The sequence below is a fragment of the Anoplophora glabripennis genome, unplaced genomic scaffold, assembly GCF_000390285.2.
Source record: "Anoplophora glabripennis isolate ALB-LARVAE unplaced genomic scaffold, Agla_2.0 scaffold490, whole genome shotgun sequence".
In the NCBI taxonomy this organism is placed as follows: Eukaryota; Metazoa; Arthropoda; class Insecta; order Coleoptera; family Cerambycidae; genus Anoplophora; species Anoplophora glabripennis.
In genome coordinates, this window is record NW_019416571.1 from 235,862 (window position 1) to 251,972 (window position 16,111).

General features: G+C 34.1%; 1 protein-coding gene across 2 annotated transcripts in view; it reads left to right on the top strand.

Annotated features, from left to right (window-relative positions):
* LOC108914038 (neuron navigator 3) overlaps positions 1-16,111 on the top strand; it is a 303,181-nt gene that overhangs the window by 151,793 nt on the left and 135,277 nt on the right. The window contains exon 1 of one of the 2 annotated variants that reach the window (XM_018719737.2): positions 9,017-9,332. The exons of the other annotated variant lie outside the window; for it this stretch is intronic. Within the exon in view, the coding sequence (XP_018575253.1) occupies positions 9,259-9,332 (74 nt within the window). The 5' untranslated portion in view covers positions 9,017-9,258. Of the gene's footprint in view, positions 1-9,016; positions 9,333-16,111 lie in introns of those variants that run through there. 2 annotated transcript variants of the gene reach the window in all.

A 16,111-nucleotide genomic window follows, 5' to 3' on the forward strand; every position in this document is an offset into this window, starting at 1 on the left:
TTGAAAAGTTCGACTCAAAATTGAATACCTTATTAGAAAATGAAAAAGAGATAGCGACCGAAGTCAACTTAAGAACTTCATTATTGTCATCATTCATAAATAAAACTACAAAAATAATCCATCAAATAGATGAAAATAATAAAAAATTAGAATATAACATCAAATACTTTTCAGATTCTTTAAGTATTAATTTCCAAAGACAAATCATCATAAATCAATTAGAACTCATATTATACTATGTTCAACAGATTGAAATTACGATTTCACTCCTTCAGCGAAATCAAATTAGCTTCTTTTTGTTGACCCCACGGGAAATTGATGACATGGTCACTCACCTCAGAACATTATATCCTCAAAGTGAAATTCCTCGCTTTGGAAACATACAGTCATATTACAACTACTTCCAAACAAAATTATATTTAAAAGACTTTTGTTATTACATCTCAATTCTAGTACCAATAGTATCACAGAAAACAGAGCTTGAACTTTATCATGTAACCCCTTTACCAATTAAAAATATAACCCTCCTAGAAATCCCAAAATACCTTATTATTGACTCACATGACAACTATCAATATCTGAACGATCAACCAAACACCATTGAAGATATATACTATTCTTCTGAAGTCAAACTGGTAGACCATCCTAATTGTCTCGTCGACATACTCCGCCAACGACAAAGGCCCAGAAACTGTCAAATCACCCGAGTTTTCTACAAGACACCCTATGTCCTACAACTCAAATCTTCAGACTACTTACTAATCACATCAAAGCTAGTAACATTACAATACAGTTGCCGACATGGAATCGCAGACACTAAAACAATTACGAAAAATACCAAAATCACAATGATCCCAGGCTGTCAATTCTCCATAGACGACCTTATCTACGAGTACGAAGACCCAATTATGACCAGTACTACTTATCTGTTACCAAACATAAATCTAACAACATTTCCTATGGGCTCACTACAGAATGTATCCCTTGATGACCTCTACCAAGGAAAAAATCTTTTCAAGAACATCGTACATATAAAAGATTTTAAAGACATCCCATGGCATATCAACTATACCTGGTTATGCTCATTTTTATATGTTTAGCCATATTGATCCTAACATACTTTTACTTCAGGAAAAACAAACCCAAAACAGGTCTAGCCGTCATCTTCAACAAAGCCAAGGAACAAGTCAAAATCAAACCCAAGGTGGACAAGGCAGTTGACGCTCTCGTGGACCCCCAACTTCCTTTTTAAGATGGGAGGAGTTACACACCCTGTACAGAACCCGGATCTTCTTTTATTTTTATATCTCGTTGTCCTTCATGCATAATATATCGTTATGTATACTTTGCCTATCTAATTGACGTCAATGTAAATGATAAGAGATCCCTATATAAACTCATGCGAGATCTCTCATCATCAGTGTAATAGTAGTAGACGTTACGACTTGTACTGAATATCTAGTAATCAATAAACGTGTTGAAACAAATAAATGTGTTAAAGTCTTCCAAGTCACGAATTGCAACTTTAACTATCGACAAAGCTGAGTGTCAGGGCGCAATTGTCATGGTGCAAAAACCAGGAGTTGCCTGGCCACACCTCTGGTCTGTTTTTGCAGACTTTTTCACGTAAACAAAAGGTTCACTGTTTCACCTTGAGGCAATAATTGAAAATGCACAATTCCATTCAAGTCCAAAAACTAGTGAGCATCACTTTGCCATTATTGTCCTTTGCTAATCCATTTCGATAATTGAAATTTTGTGTCAATGCCGCAGCCGTAAACTCAGCATTGGATTGTTCAAGGAGTTGCCGACAAACGTCCACACGATTTCCTTTCTGTTGTTCAATTTTTCAGTCAAAATTTCATGGCATGGCCAAATTGAGATGCTAACCTCTTCTGCAAATTCTCTGACAGTTAATCGGCGATTTGTACGCATCAGATCTTTAACTTTCTGAACGTGAGAGTCATCAGTTGAAGTCGAAGGCCTTCCTGGTCGAGGATCATCTTCAATTGGCTGACGATCACTTTTAAATCGTGAAAACCATTCGTAACATTGTGTACGACCCAGAGCATTATCTTTGTAAGCTGCTTGTTTCAAAAGTTGAAACGTTTCCGTGAAAATTTTCCCCAAAATTTTACATTGCATCGTTGTTTCAGAAAGTAACACATTTCAAAAATCGTCAGTGACTCTTAAACACGTTTCATTCAAATAACAATATCACGAAAACTAAATAAGATATCAACAATCCAAGAACATGTGGTTAGAGGGGAGGTTATGCGCAGCGTAATGCTGCCAACCGCATGTCACTAAATTATTTACGCGTAGTACAAAAAATTCGGTTATTTTCTGAACATACTTCGTATAAAAAGTCCTACAGAATTTGAATATGCTGTCAAAAAAAACATTGAACACCAAGTTAAGAAAATATGGTAAAAACTGTTTTTCAGATTTGTAAGATTACGCCTATCTTAAACATGATTTGTATTTTGTTGATTATTTTATTTGTATAATCGCAAAAGTATGACATACTACACATTACTGGATTCGTAATTAAAAATATTAACTGTTGCAACTACAATATACGGGATTTGTCAAATTAATTTCCACTCGTACTGGAAGCTGATCACATGAATGCTTAATTCGAATTCTTTCTAATATATTCCTATATCACTTCGTGAAAAAAAATTAATGGTGTTTTTTCTTAAAAAATCACTTCGTATACATCTTTTTGAAATAATGTTTAATTATTTTCTTGATGGCATATTCTAATTCTGCAAAACCTTTTTACGCATGTTTGAATTTTACCCCATTTAAATACCTATCTAAAAAACTGAGTACTACTCTGTTTTTCAGATACTTGAATAAATTGCAATAAAAAAAAGAATTATGAATTGCCGTGACCAAATGTTTTAGAGTAAAATTTATCCATAACCCCTTCATTTGAACGCCCCTGATCAATATTTACAAATGATTTTTTTCTTACCACTTGGAAGATAGTTCTCCCCGATGTCTATATAAACGTTCTTTCTTATTTTATTTGTAAAATGTACCGACTAATTTCGGAACACCTTGTGTATCCGCTCTGATTCGATATTAGGTGACTTCCAAAATTAATATCTGTTATCTCTCCAAATAACGCATTAAAACGAATTTTATAAATAAGCACTGACCTCCTCGCCCTGGAGATAACGAAAGGGGTTCAAAACCCAGACATCTGTTACCCATTACAACAAAAAGCTGCCATAAAAGCCACTTTACAGTCCAGATATCTCTTATTAAAATTTCATATTGTTTTTTTACAGGCACCGTAAAAAGTTTTAAACAAAAACGAGGGTTGGTTGAAACAACTGTTCGACTGTTGTGCGTTGCGTTGTCTCTGTCATCCACGCACGGCGTTCCCCGCAAAAACAAAGGGTTTCATTCAGGCGTTAAGTGGCACCAAATGGTGGCAAATTTACTCCGTGGCCACTGAAACTGAAAGCGCATAGTTTCAGTGTCGTAATTATATCACTCCGTTAAACTAACTCAAAGTAAATCTATCGCTTTATCTTGTAACAATGCTACACATAAAAAGAGCGAACTGTGCATATTTATTATTTTTAAGACCAGTTTTTTTCATCTAATAAATGTATTTGCCAATTAAATCTACGTATGTTTCATAAAAATTGTATCCATGAGTAAGTGACAGGTATGGGTTTATTTAACAAATAAACAGAAAAACCGGCCCTAAATTGATATTACATCATCATTATAATTTTGATCTATTACTTGTGTCCAAACATATGTTGAAAGCAAGTGAATTGGTAACAATGACGAAAATAAAAATTATGAAAATTTAAGAACGACTTGCCTTGACTGTGAAAATGTCATAAGTAGGCTTAGTGCACGTGCAGAGTCTAACAGAGCCGAAGCGGGGGTCGGTGGCCTTCACAGCTGACTCACGTTTTGAACTGTTCAGTTTTTTACGGAACCTTGTAGTAATTGGTGTCTCGCCGATACCTTTCTTTTTTACGTCTGCTGTAAATTGTATTCGCCGTATGTATTTAAATAACTATTTATAGATACTAACATAATTTACATTAATAACTATTAGTTGGGGAGAAAAGTGAAGTAAAATGCCAAAAGAGAAAAGAAATAGACGAGAATTATTTAAAACTAGCAACCCGCCCCGGCTTCGCACGGGCAAATATAAAATAGCCTATGTTACTCCGAGGAGATGTAGCTTTCGGTAAAATTGGTTGAGTAGTTTTTGAGTTAAATCGTAACAAACAAAAAATCGATCATCTTTCATCTAATGCGACCCTAATATTAATTTTAATATAATTCACGATATATCTATATACCTAAAGACAACAAACGAACTCAAAACTAAAAATGCAAAATCTTTAAATTTAAAACAATATAGGTAAATACCAACAATGTGAAAACAAAACTAATTAAAATAAAGTACCTATGTTCAGGACTATCAATTTTAATTAATAAGTAAGCAGTTAGGTATCTAACTACCTAAAGAAAACAAACACGAAACAAAAATGCTACTATGAAGTTTTAAATGATTCACAATAAGAAAAAAAAAACAGACAAATTATGAAAACTCAATGAAATAAAAGTATGTTTGCAAGTATCTATGTATGTTCCGACTACCTAAAGACAACAAATACAAAACAAAAATGTGACCTTAAAATATCAAACGCAATTATAACTTTCCAACAACACCCAGAAGAAAACACAATCGTCAGTCGTCACCTTCATTCTCTCCAAGTCAGTTTATTAAAGGATCACGCGCGCGTTATCGTTCGGCCAATTAGCTAAACAGTAGGCAAGACGGTGCGGGGGGAGAGTCAGCAATCGCATCAAGCGAAGCGAGGCGCTTGAATTTTATTCTCGCGTCCGTAATTTTTTTGCGATTACTCCTCTCTAACGTATTTAAAATGATAAGGATTAATACCGTATTTGTGTAAATAGCTTTTACATTACCGCTTTATAGTTGCCAATTTTTAAAGTATTAAAATGGATATAGGTAGTATGTTTTCTTTAACATATAGACATATACCATCGCGGACTTTTCTGTAGGCATATATAAGATACACAATTCCACCATACATTGACTTTCGGACCCCCCCCCCCCCGGTCGAATCACCTTCCTCGAGAACCACTGTATCCATTGTTGAAAACAGCATGAAAATCGGTGCAGTAGTTTTTGAGTTTATCGCGAACAGATAGACAGACGCGGCGGAGGACTGTTTTATAATATGTAGTGATGTGGTTTAACAGTGATCTCGAAGGTTACATGGACATACGTATTAAAGGAAATTACCTGTTTCGTACTGTGTGTGAACGCATTATAAATTCTTGTTACAAAACTGAAGTAACAAGACATTTGAAAATGCCTCGACCAGCCTTGAGGACTCTGAACTTACAGACGCCTTTCTTTCAAGTAATATTCCATTAACCAAACTAGAGAACCCCAAGTTCTGTAATTCCGTAAATTGGAATCACATGGGCTATCCCTAAAAATCCAGGATACACCATTTTGGAAAACATAATGTAAAGTTTTATCTGGAATATATCTAGGGTCTAGGGTTGCCAGATCTCCGGGTTGTTAACGTAAACGTCATTTCTCCGGGTTTGTTTTTTTTATGCAGAAATATCGTGATTTCTTCGAAAATATATTGTCTCCCAGATTTCTTCAAACAATTTGTCTCCCAGATTTCCTGTTTGCATAACCTAACCTTTCTTTTTTTTAGGCATCAATTATAAAAACGGCTCATGTCTCCGGGTCTGTCATGAAATTGATCTGGTAACCCTAAACATATCAGGAGTTACCAGCAAATATATTAATATGTATATAGTTCATGCCTCAACAATTTCTCATATTGTCCGTTGTCAACAGTAGAAAGTAGAAATTTGGAAAAGCACGTAGTAATATGTTTTAACTCCTTCCAATGTGCCACGGGAACCTTATCTCAACACTAAGGTTTATCGGGTATGTGGTGTCATTTAAATTTATATAGGTATTTTATCCTCTACTTAACCTTGCTCATTAGTAATAGTACTATGTTGCGACATATTTTCTGTAAATATATTAATATTTTCATTCGTAATCTGACTACGGTCCTGTTAAACTCTGCGCCGCACTAAGCCTAATCATAAGTTATAAGACAATTTACACCAAAGTCATTTTTAAACGTATCTAAGGTTAAATGTTCCAGTGACACTTTTCCGAAATATTTCAGAATAGATTTGTCACCACTGAATTATAAATTGATACTAGTCAGAATAAAATGCAATAGTTTCGTCATTCTCTCTCTCACAGCACTTATTGAACATTATTTTATATAACTTTATACAAGTTGTGCAGAGCCTTAACTTTTAACTTTTAAAATTTATTAAAAGGAAAAACTATCAAACTTCACTTGTTGAACAAATAATAAATTTTTACTATGAAAGAAAAAAGAACATAATGTGAACCTATAACAGTTTATTAATATTTTTATTTAAGTGCAGAGTAAAACAAACTTAGTTTACTTTTTATTATTGATAAAATAGCATTACGAAAAAGTTACAAACTATTGCTCTCTGCTGCAATATAAAATAAATTCAAATTCATATCATTAGTAAGTTGTAAAACATCACAAATTATGTTCATAATGATGTCCTTCACTAGTTATGAACAAATTTACTCTCCTGTGCATATTTTCATACACATTTTGCAGTTGTTGTTTTATTCTTGACATCTGTTTTAAGGGATGTAAACCGGTTTCTACAAAAAATGTATGAGGATTTTTCTGCAGCCCAGGTTCTATAATTTTGGTTATTTACACAACTTGATATGTGAAACCGTGCTTCATCAGTCCAACAAGTCCAACAAATTATTGTTCATGTTTTCTATATACTCGTACCACTCACAGTATCTACTGTAATAGTCTTCCATAGCCTATGGGAAGTAATTCCTGCACAACAGTTACCCTGTATGGGTGTTTTTTTAAAGCTTGTTCCAACTAAAAGGGCTAATTTGAAAATTTTAGGATATTAACTATATTTCAATCTAATCTCAAATTCAAATAAAAAATTCAATGTTAAAATATTTTAGAGACAGAAACTAAATATGAGAATTTTGCATGAACTTAACAAATAAATATGTATTACAGACAACTTTGATACGGACTTTGTAGGACTTAGATTTATTCGTTGCTGTATATTATTATCGAAGACATTTTCTGTAAGTACAGTTGGTCTGCCCGTAAATTTTCCTTTGCAAATTTTTTCACCTAGTCTTATTGTTTGGTTTCAAATCTTTTCACACTAGAGTTCCGCTTCGAAAATGAGCCATTACAATAAAGGCATCTTGTTCTAGAGTAAACGGCGTAATGCGTTCTGAAATAAAAATACAAACCTCAATATTTTGTTTCTATTATAACTTACCAATAATTCGACGAAATGCCAAAAGTTTATATGTGAAAACAACTGATTGATTTGAAACATGCACGATTTAATATTTAAGCAAAAGAAACAATAAAACGATAGCAGCAAATGGGCTCAAACTAAAACAAACACGGACGACGGACGCCACTGAAAAATGCACAAATATCAGTTTAAGGCCATTGATCGTAATGATTCCTTTACAATAAACAGTAACAAACTATTGCGTCTACACTCAAGATAATCCGATCGCTGATTGGTTGAACGAAATGTGAAAAATTACACCAATCGTGAACCGGTAAAACGAAATGTTGCGTTTTAACCTAGTCTTATTGTTTTAGTAATTTTTAATTTTACCAGGATTTAATTGCCAACTCGTAGGAAATAAAATTACTGTTTCAAACAAAATTGCTGGTCACGTGGCTTGTAATCTTTTATGAAGATTCTGTACTAGAGCATTAAAATAGTTACTAAAGCTATAATGAAACTCTAATACAACTAGCATCTGTAAAGTTATTTTACAGTTATATAAGTGTTCTTAAAACTAAAGCGGGTATGAAGCGGGTATTAAAACGACAGTACCTACAACTTGCAAAATCCACTGTAAAGTGTTGTCCTAGATTGTTTTGTATTGATTAGAAGATTATTATAATGCTGCTGTGTATTTCGGAATGATAAAGTCCGAACACAAGATAAAGTGGCGTTTCCAGTAAAGTTCGGATATCCGCTGGCAAACCACAGCCGAAAATCTGTAATATCAACAGTAAATAATTTATTACCGGGCTCTACAGAGATCCTTTTTCTAAAAAAAAACCGATATAAAATTTCAAAACCTAAACACTGTTTGGTTTTATTAAAAAAAAAGCTTACGCAATCAGTCACTCAATTACCGAAACAGTTTTTGGTTTGATTCTAAAAAAGCAAAACCTAAACATTTTCGGTTCCATTTTGTCAGATTTTGACGAGGTTAGGCCCGGGGCTATAGGCCCCGTAGCCCCCCGACTCCCTAAACCATGTTTATTGCACCATGTGTTATTTTGCTCACAATTTTAACTTCTCGTATAATAATACAGACAATTTGCCACCTATATCATCCTCGTCAGTTTTTTCCTCTACTTTACCGACATCTAGATCAGCAAAGGTATAATTTTTCAGTCAATGTAATTGTCGAATTTGCTGATGAATCTAAAATTGATATTATACAAGCATTTTCTGTTACATTTCTACAATTCACGTTTTGGATAGTACATTTTTCCAAGGATGAAACTGAGCTTCCATTTTGAATGAGTCGCACCCTCGCTAATTGTAAGTGTAAGTCCAATTTACTAGCGCTGGCCGCGTCCAGTCGAATCGACCCTCACCCGCCCCATAATCTCCACGGTTAGCGAGAATGACACACGACGGTCCACCGGCGTCCCATTCTGATGCAAATCCGAATTTAGGGGAGCAGGGAGGGCGGCCTCGTTGCGAGCGACAGATGCATTTTCTCCTCGTTGGGGTGGCTGGGCACGGTGTTATGGTTGCAGCAGCGCGTGGCGAGCGGATCAGTGCAGTTCGGTGCAGCCCGAGAGCGGGACGGTGCTCTCTTCAGCCCAAAATTCCGTCTACGAATAGCCAGTTAGCCGCGTCCGTGAGGATGGAATAAGGATAACTTTTGTGCCTTCACCCACAGACAATCCAAGACCGATGCGTATCAATTCGACTGGTGGTGAATGAAACAGTATCAAAAAATATGTGGTGGTTAATCTAAAAAAATGAGCCCATAAAGGCGCATAGATCCAGCACGTTTTGCTGAGTGATTTCCTCTGTGTCTTTGTTTTTTTGAAACTGTGCAATATGGGTAACAGTGGCAGTGGCATAAGAAAATCGAGGAGTTTGCCGACATCCCCAGAGGTTCGTCGTGCGAAATTGTTAGTATTCTTTTTGTAAAATAGACAAGAGTTTATGTTTGTACGCCTGTTTAAATATACATAACGTCGACCATCGTAAAGTATGATATGCATACCATGAAACAAATCATCATAGTAATGCTTATTGCATCCAGAACTGACACCCCATAACAACGAAGTTTGTTAAAATTATGGATTTTTTTGTCATTAGTTCTTTTTTACTTTATTCCAGTGGTGTTGTTTTAAAAATTAATTAAAACTACCACAGATTCTTGTGGTCACAAGATGATTTAACTGGACTTATCTCTATCCGGAGTTGTTTTTTTACGCGCCAAATTAGCAAAATATTATAATTTTGTTTCCCAAATAATTCTAAAACGTTTTGATGAGATTTTTAATATGCCAGTGTACTTGTTTATATTCGTAATTTTTTTGGCACTACAATCTAAGTCAGAAAAAATACCCTCACCTCCAGGTCCAAAATTTCCGGAAAAATTGGGTGCGAGAAATAAACTTTTCTTTTGCCTAGATAAATACTGAAAATCCGAAGAAATGTAACCCTTGTTAAAATCTTGGAAATAGCGTTCTAATCACTAGGTTTGCCAGTAGAAATAATATATTGTTATAAAAAGATTTATTTTAGAAATTATTTTAATCAGAAAATTGTCGGGCCATTTGCACTTTTAGATGGCACCGATTAAAGCGGAAATCAAAGATTATGTGGTTGTGAAATCAGAAACATGAGGCGTGTAATCTGAAGATCCTAGAATAATATAACTGAACATGCACAATGTTTTTTTTCTTAACTCGATATTTTAGTATACTTTTATGTTAAAATTTCTTTTGTTTTTTTAGTTACAGAGAACTGAAACTTTGTTTTTTTTTCGTTGTTTATTCATGAAAATTGAGGATTTTGGTTCGTTTTGTTGTTTTAAATAAAATATTATATTTACCTTTTGTTTTTGTGCTCTAGCTCTACATTTGGGGACATGCGAATATATAAATTTTCTCAAAATATGTTATTATCGTACTCGTTGCGCATTATACCAATAAAATATATCTGGAAATAAAACATTTTAATACGTTTGTTCAAGTGTTAATTTTCGGAATTTTACAATTCTTCAATTTTGTACAATTCTTCCCATTTTTGAAAGAGAAAATTTTTACAATTTTTCCTTTTTTTTGAATTGTTAAATGTTTAGTCCCACCTCGCGAACATATTTCTTTGCTGATAAAATAACAAGCATGAGTTTTTTGTAGTTTTTTCTCGTAATTTTTTAATATTTCCAATGATTCCACACATATTTAATTGTTTTACTGAAATTTAAACTATTGAATACTATAACAAAGAGTGCCAGTTAAAGCAACTTTGTTCAAGATAAATATTTTCCTGTGCACTTTTTGCAGAGTACCTATCGTTGAAAAATATGACAATTGCCTCCATAATTTCATATAGCGTCCGCATGTGTACAATTAGCTATCTAAAACACGATTACAATACAACTAAGGTAACCGAACCAAATATGGGCACCCCTAAGCAAATTATTTTTTTATAATTACAGTATTTGTTATAAAATAACTAAATTACTTGTAGATATTCTTTAGATCATGAGAAATTATAAAATGTGTAAAGAATTGATCAAATTGTAATACAGTTTGTTTAAAAAAATAAATAAAAAAAAACGTTAAATGCTCATATTAGGACCAGGGTGTCCAAATATGGGCATTAGGTGCCCATATTTGGGGCAAGTGATTAGGTACATTTTTTTCATTCATATGAAAATAAGATATTAATGTGGTATAAACAACGCATAAAGATATTTTATTAAAAAAAATAAAATAAAACATTGCATTCTGGAAACATAAAAAATAACAATAACATACCTATAAATTTTGTAAAGTACAAAACCTAAATACTGAAATATTTTAACAGCTTAAGTTTCACATGTCGGGCACTTGAAATTTTTTATTTTATCCTTTGAGGTCAAGCCGCAACATTCCTCATGTACCCAAGTAGTACATAGGGTACATTGTCTCATGTCTATTTGTCGATCCTCATTACATAAAACACAATACCAGGATTCATTGGGATTTGACAAAGCACTATAAGATGTATTTTTCTTCTTAGATTTACCTTTTAATTTGGCTGTGATTGTTTCATCGTCAGAAAACAGTGCTTTTGTTACTTGAACAGCCTTGTAATTAATGGCTTTTTTGGCAGGATTTTTAGCTGTGGACTTTGTAGAAAGATCTGGAGTTGGAAGCAACTCTGAAAAAGATTGTGAATGGTTACCATCTGAATGGTCACTGGATTCTTCGGCAGTAACATGTGCCGGAGAAGAAATTGACGACGATGATGCTTCTAAGTCACTATCTTCGTCTGTGGAACTGATGTCTTGAAAATCCTCAGAAGTTGAAGGTTTAGTGAAAGCTACAACGGGATGATTTGCAATGTTTTTCTCAGGATCTTCTTGAGGTCTCTTTGATATCGTTGATGGTGCAAATGCGGTTTCTGGTATTATAGTTGGGTCAAATGGATATATGCCAGTTGCTCGAAATCCTGCTGCTACATTTGATGGTGTAGTCGCTTTTGGCCAAACTTTAGAAAACACAATGCCAAAACTTGATTTGGTTAGTTTTCTGTCTGGACGAACGCCCCAAAAGCGTTGTAGCTCATCGTCCCAGTGGTACTCAAATGAACGAAACACTGACTTATCCATAGGTTGTAATTCATGGGTGCAGTTGCTCGGAAGACACAATAACGTTATATTAGCTTCGTCTGCAGCAGTAACAATATTCGCATCTAAATGGGATTTAGCTCCATCAAAAATTAAAAGTACCTTTCCTGGAGGTTTATGTTCGGCAAAGTGATGAACCCACTCAACAAATGTAGCACAAGTCATGCTCCCTTTTTGAGTCATGAATTCTTTAGCTCCAGGAGGAAGACTATCCGAAAATTCAGGTTTATTCCTTTTGCCTTTGAAAAGAATGACGGGTGGTATTACTTGGCCTAAAGCATTCCCACAAGATACCACTGTCACATTTTCGGCGTGTTCTGGTGCTACAAAAGGTACTCTTTTTATTACTTTACGAGTTAATATTATTGGTTCCTTATGAACAGTTAGCTGGCACCCTTTTTCGTCCATATTAAATATAAGGTGCGGTTTGTCCATAATATCTAGCTCTGTCATAACTCTATTTAATGTTTCGAAATAGTGTTGAACAATAAATTTATTCAACTTTGCAGCTCGTGCAAGGTTAACATTTTGTGATTTTCTTCGAGAAACTTCGGGATGTCGTCTGAGGTATAGCTTAAGCCATTTTCTTCCTACTAGAGGTAAATTTTGTTTGCTGGTTAGCAACTGAATATTATTTGTGTGGCAAAATGTGTATACACTTCTGCGTAACACTTTTGATGTCAGAGGCATTCCTATCTCAGCTAATCTAAATATCCTAGAGCACAGCTCTTCTTCTTGTTCCTTGCTCAAGATAGGCTTGCGACCCAAACTTTTAACCTTATTTCCAGTTCTGGCATGTCGTTGTAATGTACTGCGTGGTATTCCAAAGTTTATTGATGCCCGCTTTATTTTCATTCCTTGCTCAATTGCTGTAACAGCAGCAGCCAAAGTCTCTGAACTCCATTGCGCTCTTTTTTTTGGTGGCATTTTCTAAAAGAAAACAATACCTATTCACGTTTGTTCAGCTAAAAAAAATTTTCCAAATATGGGCACTGCCCATATTTGGAACATGCGGTAGTGCCCATATTTGGCACATTAAGATTTTGTCAGTTCTCTTATCAAAACTATTTTCTTCAATGAGGTAGAAAAAAACCTAAACTTTTACATGCAAGTACATACATTTAGCTATACATTGACATACAATAGTTAACATTTTGTAAATATTTTTACGGCAAAATTAATAAAAATTCACTTACCGAAATTACTACTCTCACGTCTGTTGTTGATAGTTCTGCTAATGGTAATTATCAGAACGCCCTCTCGTGATCCGTAGAATACTTAACTTATAGAGAAGACCTATTTAACCTTACTCGTCGTAGAGAACTTTGGTATTTGAAGAAATAACTGTTTTTTAGCAAATTCTTAGAAAGTGCCCATATTTGGATCAGTGCCCATATTTGGTCTAGGTACCTTACATATAATAATTATACACAACAAATTATATTTGAGTACAAGAATTTTTTCCGTTATCTACATCTATTCCGATCCAGTTTGTGCATTGCGTAAGTTGAACTAGACTTCAATTTTAGTGTTGATTGGGAAACGGTAGTCTGTTTAACAATTCCATTGCGCGTCTCTTTCTAACTTTAGACATTTAAATCCGTTTCTCGAACAAATTATGGGCTTGTGGTAATTGGAAGGAAGACAAGATAAACGTGACACTCTTGTTTTAAAAATAAGTGGATGTGAATTGGAAAAGTTTACAGTATGTATAGAGAAGTTTTCCAATTTACTAGAAATACCAAATAATTAGTAGTGTTTCTGAAAGTAAAACAGTAAATTCAAATGTTTAACGTTCATGTATTTAGTAAATTGTTAAACACATTGTATTCAGCGACGCTTTCTTGAAGATAATGATAGGAACTTTATCGATATGACATATGACGTAAAGGTGACGATGTCGATAGTGAAACAAAAATAACAAACGAACTTGTTTGAACCCGTAGACGGTAATTTGCAATTCACATTGTCGTGTGCCTTATTGTACGCGTATCTTCAAATCAATTGTGTGCCATCTTATGGACATTTCGTTTATTTACATATGAATATGAGTTAATTTTTCCAAGAAAGTCATTAAAACGCCAAAGTTTCAGCATTACAATTTTTCATGTGTCAATTATAACAATTGGTTCGTCCATTCTCCTTCAACAAAAGACAATAACGGTTAATATTTTCGAATGGCCTTGCACCCTTGATACATATCTTTTCTCATACGGGGTGTCCAAAAAATATCTTTTCCTCGAAAACCGCTTAGTTGAAATAAACGCAGAGTAATTAGAAAGGCTTAATTAAAATAATAATAAAAAAGAAACAAAAAAACGTGAACTAATTAATGCTTGTATTTAGTATTTAGGCTAGCAAAAAAAACTAAGATATTGAACCATTCCATAACCATAAATGACAATGTCTTAAAACGTAAATATGTAATTCCAGTGAAATATGCAAAGCGTCTTGTTATAGAAATACTATAAAGTTTAGAACATTTGGTAGACGTAGAGGAATGTGCGTTATCTCCATAAAAGAATGCAGCCATGAATCATTCCAAATGTTTTTCTTCATTGCTCATTTGTTTGTTGCAAAATTAACGCAGCAATTTGTTAAAGAAATTTATAGCCTTTATTATATGCTTGTTTCAGTTGTGATTGCCATTAGAATCCCTAGAATAGTAAGAAAATTATTGCAAATGTTCTGGGCTGAGTCGCAGAAAAGTAAATATGTATTAGGTTTTTGGGAGGGTTGTTATATTATTCTAAAATTGTCGTAAGAGAACAATATACAAAAAATGAGTGTAAATAACCGTCGAAAAATGATTGAACAAAATGCATTTATTCAGTATAATCTGGGTTACACTATTTGATAAAAATGTCTCTAATACTATGGGCGCCATTTGAAAAGTGACCTTATACCACTTTCACACGATTAACTTAATAAAGCACAACTATAAACGCGATAGTAAATGATGGTTCAGCCCTCAGATAAGCAATAAATTGTTGGAGATGTCTAATAAGTGGAAAAAATCAGCCGTTAAATTAAACTAATAGACCTTAAATCGAGCCTTAAATAGGGGCCATTGTCAACTGATTAATTGAATTAATAAAAATGCTCTTCAAACACTGGTATTGTACACATCTACACATGTTTTTTATTGATTGGATCGTCATCAAACAGACCTCCCGCGATTTGGTAAACTTTATATTTTTTATTGGTTTTGGAGGGCCAACATGTGGCACAGTTTATACCTTTCATGACTTGGTTGAGGGGTATTTAGTTTTTACAGACTTATTATTGACTTAAAGTAAGACCGGTCTACTCCACAGATAAATTGTCTTGTTGACTGGTGTTTTCAAAATTAAGTCATTTTGAAATTATGGCAGGGAAGCTTAGAGTTTTAGTTATGTCCCCTATAAATTTTATCGCCCTAACTTTATTATTGCAAAATATACATCTTTTTGAATTAGGCAGGCCTTTTTAATTTTATTTGAAAAAAAATTAATTATATCAAAAACGGTTAACTTTAAAAATAGGAAACCTTTACGATAGTTCACCTAAAAATTGACGTAGAATCCAAAATTGCAATAATATACAGGGTGTTCCATTTAAAATAACGAAGATGACGTCAACTTCCGGTATAACCGGAAGCGTTATGTGGATGCCATTATTTTAGTTGAGAAGGGCATGCGCGAAAACACTATTGCCCAAATTTTCAAAATTAAATCGCACACCCTGTAAATGAATAAAAGTTTTTTTAATTTCTCCCAGTTTCCCCAGTTTCCTTGAACATATAATCTTGCTTGGCGTATCCAAGATTAGTAATGATTTTTGGTAGTGATAAGTTAAAATTTGGACCTACTGTTTTGTAGACCAAAGATTTCATATTCCCTAAAGTTATAAACCACGTGGATTTAGTTCTGGCGATCGGGCGCACCATAAGAGAGGTATATTGCATCACGTGCACCTACCAGGAAACGTTTCCTTTAAAAAAGTGCCTCTCATCACGTTGCCCATATTTGCTAGAGCAAAATTTAGAACGTAAATGATTATGAAAATGTCAAAGAGCGACGA